The following is an 8,135-nucleotide window of genomic DNA, read 5'->3' on the forward strand; positions in this document are numbered from 1 at the left end:
TGGCGTTGCAATATGTACAGTTGAATTAGAAAAGAATAAATAAATAAATTTGAGCTGCTTCAAATAATCATATAAGTTAACCATCTCTGGAGTCATGCTTGGCAGGTTGGGGTATGCTGTAAATTACAAGACCTGATACAAGAATCAAACTGCCTAAGAGGAAAAAGGGGCTCAAGCTAGTGGCCTCTGGAAGATATGGCAATCGAAGGGATAGAATATAAATTGAAATTGGCACTGCAAATATAACAAAGCACCCATTAGCAAAAAGATTGTAGAAAACTATAGATTTGGTCACACATCCATATATATGTGTGTGCACGTGCACATGTAGATGTACACAGCAATACAGCATACAATGAGAGAGAGAGAGAGAGAGAGAGAATACCTGACAACATCACAGTAAGAGAAGAAACAACTGCTGAAGAAATTTTTACTACATTGAGCACGGATATGTTGAAAGCCAAATTGATCGTTATATAAAGCAGTGGAAGCAACGGAGCCCCATCACAACCTGGAAATTTTGACAGATGTAAAAGTTAAAGAATAACTTAAGAAAGGACTAACTTTAAAAAAGAATCAAAATTTCCAAAGGGAAAAGGAGAATTACCCACACATTCTAAATTAAACTACACAAAAGTTACTCATTAGTTCCAACTTGTAAATCTAGCATGTTTCTTCATTGTCTAACCTTCAGTTGTATGGCAGTACTCCAACTTCAGTTGTGTGGCAGTACTCCAACTTAACAAATTTCATGGTAACTTGTAGCTGTTTTGGAATCAGATTTGTTTAAATTTGGATTGTATAACAAAGAGCTGAATATTGATATTAATTTTGAGAATTTCCATAAGTAAGCTTAAGGGTAAAAAAATAAATAAATAAATAAATAAATACTAACCTAATCTATATTGATGGGAGATCTACAGCTTTCAAGTAATCCTCATACGGTATGCTAATTACACAGCATATTGATTGTGTGCATGCAAAGAAAACCCCAAATGCAAGAGAAGTAAAAATTACATATCAAAATAGCTAGATATCAATTAAAATACCTGGCACATTGGCTCCAAAATTAAGAAAGCAACCAGCGCCACTTTTTAGATAAGAAGGCAGTTGGCCGAGCGGTATGCCCTTCACTCTTGACAGGAAAGGTAAAAAGAAAAGCACAAAAAGAGCCTACAAGTCAAAGGAAGAATTCAACAACAAAGAAAAATATTTGATTCAGTATTGATGATCCTGAACATCAAATGGATATACATTGTCTTAGCTAAACTTAATGAACTAAAACTAAAAATGTTATTCTCTACGCTTGCTTTTACTATGTCAATTAAAGTTTATCCATTATAAAATAATCTGCAGATTTTATCTCAAATCTCAAATCAAAACAAACTTGGTATATGGAGCTGAGTCATATAATATGTCACACAGCAGCTTTCTGGACTTGTTACAGTCCCAGATGCAGCCATCAATAGTTCAAGGTAAAGTGTGTGATTTTCCCTAAGGCCTACAGGAATTTGGATCTTATTAACTGTATATCAGATTGACACTTAAGAACTAACCCAAAGAATGGACAATTACCTGGAATCCAGATCCCATAGAATTGACCACAAATATGTCAAGTGACCTTCCCTGCAGGAAAATAATTTGATGACTTTAAGAACTTCTAGTAACAAAATGCACTCACATCAACTACAAATGTTAAACGGCCAGCTATGATATTAAACAAACTTAAAAAATTTAAAAAAATTTAAAAAAAAAAAAGGATTAAAAAATGAAGAACAAATTCCCATACCTTAAGGCGGGTTGCAGCATCAGTGAAAACAAATTCCTGTACACAGTTAAAAATTCAAGTTTAATTAATGTGTTTAAGCAGATTCTAATTGAAAGTATGATATTAGTTCATTTCTGTGACCTTGATAATAGATGCACCAGCTTGAAAAGCACTGGAAGCTATCATTAGCACCGGCCACATAAAATCAACTCCAGATAGCATCTGATCAGCATTAGAACCACTGCAAGTGTGGAAAATACAAACAATAATCAGGGATCCACAAGTGGAACTACATATGTAGAAAGCGAGTCCACAATAATAATGAAAATTGGTAGTTCAAATTATGAAATCAGTTTAAACAGTGCAGATTTTTCCAAGCGCCTCTATAACAGACCAGAAATGATATCAAGTGTCTTCCAGCAAAGGACACAACCAAAGCAAGACACAAAATGACGTGACACCAGAAACTGAAGGTCCCTTTTCACTGTGAAGGATTTTCACTGCTCAGCAACATTTGAAACACTTTCAGTGCTGTCAGCACCAATAACTTCATACCTCAAATTAAAATTTAAGAACACATCCTATTTCGGTAACTTTTTATTTGCTGGTTATCATCTCTCTTTCTGGGGATAGTTGTAGGTTACCAAGCAACAAAATTAATACAAACCAGAAAATGATTAGTGGAAGTCCAATGCAGGGAGGTAAGAAAACAGAAACGGTAATAGATATTCACTAGGAACTGAAATCAAAGAATTTTGGGCTGAAATAAGAGATTGCAAAATTGATTCTTTTGGTGGGTAAGATACAAAACCGTCTTTATTATTTTGATTACCCCATGATAAAATGCAGATACTATACACTTCTTTCTTTTTCACACGTTCTTCAAAACAAGAAAATGTTATAGTACCAGAAATTCTCTAGAAAACAGTTATAGTACAATGTCTGAAAAGTGATCACCCATATGATTAAATTCATCCAATTTCTGGTCTTCCATTATACTATCAATCACCATGCACACCATTAAAGATTTATAGATAGTCAAACCAATCATTTCAAAATAACTCCTGATGATGCCCCTAATAAAATTCATATCCCCGTGCCTTCAACATACCTGGCAACAGCCACCACCACACCAGTAGCTACAAGTAAGCAGCCAGCAATTTGATTGAATGAGTAACTTCTCCCGATGATGGTAGAAAAAGCCAGCTGCCACACCAAAAATGTCTGCAAAATGAAGGGTGCAAAAATCAATATGAAAGAGACATCAGCCACTCAGATGCTTGACAGGAACGGGGCTAAATACTAGCATCCAACTCGTGTAGCATTGCAGAAAACAAAACTAGTCTTACCCACAACCTTTACCAAAAATACTTGCATAGTTGGTATAATCAAGTTTATTTATAAATCATAATTACTCCCATACTCTGTATAATCAAGTTTATTCTCAAGTGTGACAAAAAATACCTGACTCAGTATTGGTATAGCCGGTCCAGGAAGCATGGCTGTAGAATATACATAACATTCAGTATAAAGCCCTTTTTTAACCAAACCATACTACTCAAACTTTTTCCTATTCAGTTTTTGTCGAAACCACCTAAAACCCACTATTCCTTTTTTCACAGTTCATATCCAACCTAAACCAAACAAGAATCCTAGGGAAAGAACATTTTTCACAACCTTTCTCACAACATACTAAAATGACAATTTGTGATTGGAGCAACATGATTTTTACATAGCCCACAACTTACACCACTATCATCACACACCAATCACAATAGGCTACATCAGCAGTTGTGAAAAAAGTTGTGTACCTAGACTTATCGACCACTCACCCCACCCTTTGCTATATAATACATTGAAAAAATACAACCCCAAGTACCAAATGAATTTAACAACACACTTGTACAAGCAGCATTACTCAAGCAATTATACTACTGAAAAAAACCCAACTTTGAAAATTGGCATTTAATTACAGAATCCAAATAAAACTAATATTCCAATACCTCCAGCAGCCATCCCAGTAGCTACTCCAAGAGCTTCTAAGGCACCAATAGCCATGAACCGCCATTTGGGTAGAGCTAGCATTTCATCAGTCACAATTCCAGCCCGGTATCGCATATACAATATTGAAGAATATATAGCCACATAGCTAAAATAATACAAACCCAGTTAGCATTTCAATCACATTATTGTGTGCACCAAATGAATTCCTAAAATATACTTCATTTTTGGGCAAAACAAACCCAGATAGCATTTAAGTCACATTATTGCATGCTCCAAATAAATTTCTTGAAAAGTCAACATTTTTTTTTTGGGGGCAAAACAAACACTTACCCGACAAACAAAAACAAACCCAGGTGACATTTCAATCACATTATTCTGTACCCATAGAAGTTTCTCAGAAAGAATTGATTTTTAGGCAAAGCAAAGCACTTTCCCGGAAAATGAAAGAAACCCAGATAGAATCTCAATTACAATATTGTGTGTCCCAAAGAAATTTCTAAAAAACTATAAATTTTGGGGACAAAACAAAGGAAGCGCTTACCCGAAAGTTGTGAGCTGGGCTAAGAAGAAGGGGTACTGCTTCATGGGCACGAGGGCGAGCTTGTAAAGAACACGGTTGGCAACGGCTAAGGCTATAGTGAGTGAGGAGGTGATGAGGATTAGCTTGGAGTTTGTGGTGGTGGCGGTGGAGTGTGAGTCATGTGGTGAAGCGTGGAGTGTGAAGGGCATGTTTGTGTGGGAACGGTGGTGAAGAAGGTGGGTGGTTGTGTGGGAGAGTTTTGGAATTTGAGGAAATGGTTGTGGCGGTGGCGTTGTGATTGTGGTGAAGATAGAGTGGAAGGTTCGGCTATGGAGTTTGGTGATGCAGCGGCTGTGACTGTGGGGTTGGAGAGATGGGAGGTGGAACTGGGAAGGAGATGAAAGAAACGACGATGATGTGTGAAGGAAGCCCATGAGAGGGACGATATGATCGTACAGAACAGAAGGAATTTGGGTGTGTTCTGCGATGCAGGTTTGTTACCTTGGAGTTGACTCGACAAAACTCGCTATATTGATTTGTCAAATTATAGATTCCAATATTACATTCATCCTAACAATGTGGGTTTTTCAACCCCCCCCCAAAAAAAAAAAAAAAAAAAAAAATCCTAATAATTTGGGAAATGGCAAGAGCGTTGTAGTTTAATTGAAATCTTTTCGCATATAAAAGGCTAGTTTTAGTCCGTGTGTTTAAATAATAGTTTTAAATTTTTTTTGAAAATACATGTGAGTGAAAAAATGTGTGAAAATACGTATAATATTGTTTAAAAACTGAAAACATGTGTTTAAACTAGGGATGACAATGGGGCGGGGCGGGACCGAAAGATGAGGTCTTCGTCCCCGTCCCGAATGGTTTTGTCTTACCTCATCCCCACCCCACCCCGCCCCACCCTGTATGGCGGGAAAAACTTTCTCACCCCATTCCCGCCCTTTAGGGCCCCGCAAAGCCCCGCCCCACTCCGTAAAACTCTACTTTTTGTTAATTTGCTCTACAACTAGTACAATTTTTTTAATGAAACCTATTTCATTAATAAAAATATACTTAAAATTACAACTAAATTTATCCCATCAAATCAAATCAATTTTTAGAAAAAATTGAATAATATATCCAAGTGTTTAACAAGACAATCATATAAATAAATAAATAAATAAATCTCATAGTATAACACATAACAAAATAAAGGTAAAGAACCACATTGAATAGAATAAAATAAGCTAATATTGATATGGTTATTTAAATAGTGGGGTTTTAAAGTATGAAAAATTTACAATTATAACTCTTAACAACGTGGGGTGAGGCGGGGATGGGGAGGGGCGGGGTGGGGTGGGTCTAAAAAGTTTAAACCCATTCCCGCCCCGCCCCATGGTGCGGGGCTAAAATCTTGCCCCATCCCCGCCTCACCACTTTTGCGGGGTGGGGAAAACCTGCGCAGGGCGAAGCGGGAAGGGGCGGGTTAAGCGGGGCAGGGAAAAATTGTCATCCCTAGTTTAAACACATATACCAAACAGCCATGTTTGAGAGTTTTAAGGGAAAAATGTTTAGAGTTATGAAACTAGTGCCATGTTGTAATTATCACAAAAAAAAAGTGAAAAAATTAATAAAATATAAGTATTGGATTTGATAATTATTATAGTAAATTAGTAGTAATAATTATTAATAAGTATAAGTATTTTAATGATACTTCATTATATTATTATTGTGGGGGTAAAATTCGCCAGTCAACGTTGGGCCATGGTACTCGTACTAAGCTCAACCACAATAGGAAGCGAAGACACGGGCAGAGGACCCCCCAGCCCAATCATGTTGGGCCGGGCTTGCTTAAGGGGCGTCCGAGGAGGAGTACCTCCTCGGACGCACCAAATGGGAGCCCGATTCACACCTTTTACACGGTGAAAGGTCATCCAAATATCAAGGGAAAATGCAGGACGTTCAGGGGGCAACCACAACTGCCGCATTAAATGCAAGGAAACTACTTTTCCAGCCGCATTAATGTAGAAAGGATAGGAGAACAGAATTATTTTGGCCAGTGCAACTCACAAAAAAGATGGAGGATGTCCTATGGGACAGGCACTCAAGTAGAGGCCCAGATGATTAACAAGTGTAGGGTCATTATCGTTCGAAGGATGCTATATAAGAGAAGAAAATCCCCATGGCCAGGGGATCGGGAAAAAAGAGGAGAAAAAAGGGAGAAAGATAAAGGAGTTCTGTGAACAAAGCATAAGATACAGCCCCACGGACTGTTATCCCAAGAAGCTTAAAGGAATATCCCCACGTCCAAATGGTTGCATGACTTGCTTATAACTACGTTTACTCTGTCAAGACCTAATTCTGTAACCTACTCTCTATAAATTCATTGTTGAGGGTCTTTTGGGCCAGAATCGCTTGCCTGTTGGGCCTGAGCCCCAAAAACCGCCCTTACAATTGGCGTCGTCTGTGGGAAGAACTTGTGTCTCGACAAGTGAAACAATAAGGGATGGAAGGATCAGGTCCGCGCCAAACCGGACGTGCAGAATCTCAACGACAGGACAACTTTCTAAATCTCGAACGAGCGAATGACCAAGATAATCAACAAGAGGGCAGTGTGAACACCTCTCACACGAATAGAAGCCGCTCAAAAGGGAAGGATCACGCGTCCTACCAGCACAACAAGCGAAAGGCTCTACAGCAAGAGATTGACGATTTGAAGAAGAAGCTGCGTCGAGCCCAGCGAAAACGTCCTTCACCCGGCTCGGACACTAGCAGTGGTGAGGATGGCGAATACAGACGAAGGTCAAGAACCCCTCCGAGCGAGACGTTTTCCTATGAGGAAGAACGGCCTCGCAAACGCGGCCGCAAAAGCCCGTCTTACCAAGGCCTGGCCAATGACGCCATGAGCAAGGCCCTGGATCGCATCTCCCAGTCGCCATTCACACGTAGAATAGAAAGGGCGGTGCTTCCTCGGCGGTTCAATCAGCCAACGTTTGCCATATACAACGGTCGAACCGACCTAGTGGAGCACGTGAGCCAATTCAACCAGAGGATGGCCGTCCACTCCAGGGACGAGGCGTTAATGTGTAAGGTGTTTCCATCCAGCTTGGGACCCCTGGCAATGAGATGGTTCGATGCCCTCCCGCCGAATTCCATAGATTCCTTTAAACAGCTGACACAGGCTTTTGGTTCTCGTTTCATCACCAGCACTAGAGTCCCTCGGCCCCTCAACTCCCTCTTATCCTTATCCATGCGAGAAGGAGAAACGTTGAAGGCCTACTCGGACAGATATTGGGAGACATACAACGAGATAGAAGGAAACTACGATGACGTCGCCATTAGTACATTTAAAAGGGGCCTGCCGACAGAGCATGGCTTGAGAAAGTCTCTCATTGGGAAGCCAGTCACCAACGTGCGACAACTCATGGACAGAATAGACAAATACAAAAGGGTCGAGGAGGACCAATAGATTGGGAAGGGAAAGGCGAAGGTTGTCCCTCAGGAGAGGAGGGACTTCAGGTCGGACCGCTTTAGCAGTAGTAACAAGCCGAGAAGAGATTACATGGAACAGTCCGGACCTACTGGGGCTCAGATAGTCCACGCTGTATTCCGAGAACCATTGCACGAGATCCTGGAGAAAGTGAAGTGCGAACCCTTCTTTCAGTGGCCGAACAGGATGGCAGGCGACCCCTCAAAACGCAATCAGAATCTATACTGCGCGTACCATCAAGAGCCTGGTCACACCACCGACGAGTGTAGGAACCTGAAAAACTATTTGGATCGGCTTGTCTGAGAAGGAAAGCTAAGGCATCTATTGCACTGCCCTGAGCAGTTGAATGTCGAAACCAAACAAGGCGC

The 8,135-nt window shown here is 40.0% G+C and overlaps 1 protein-coding gene across 1 annotated transcript; it reads right to left on the reverse strand.

Moving 5' to 3' along the window:
* LOC126699525 (protein CLT2, chloroplastic) lies at nucleotides 1-4,833 on the reverse strand. Its single transcript, XM_050397400.1, has 10 exons — nucleotides 4,314-4,833; nucleotides 3,772-3,917; nucleotides 3,233-3,270; nucleotides 2,880-2,992; nucleotides 1,910-2,009; nucleotides 1,790-1,825; nucleotides 1,576-1,626; nucleotides 1,050-1,173; nucleotides 386-511; nucleotides 1-234 (listed from the first exon to the last, which is right to left on the reverse strand). Exons 1-10 carry the CDS (start codon nucleotides 4,724-4,726, stop codon nucleotides 77-79), a joined length of 1,305 nt encoding a protein of 434 aa, XP_050253357.1. The 5' UTR covers nucleotides 4,727-4,833; the 3' UTR covers nucleotides 1-76.
* Nucleotides 4,834-8,135: the final 3,302 nt, after the last annotated feature.

Source organism: Quercus robur, chromosome 9 (genome assembly GCF_932294415.1).
Source record: "Quercus robur chromosome 9, dhQueRobu3.1, whole genome shotgun sequence".
NCBI lineage: Eukaryota > Viridiplantae > Streptophyta > Magnoliopsida > Fagales > Fagaceae > Quercus > Quercus robur.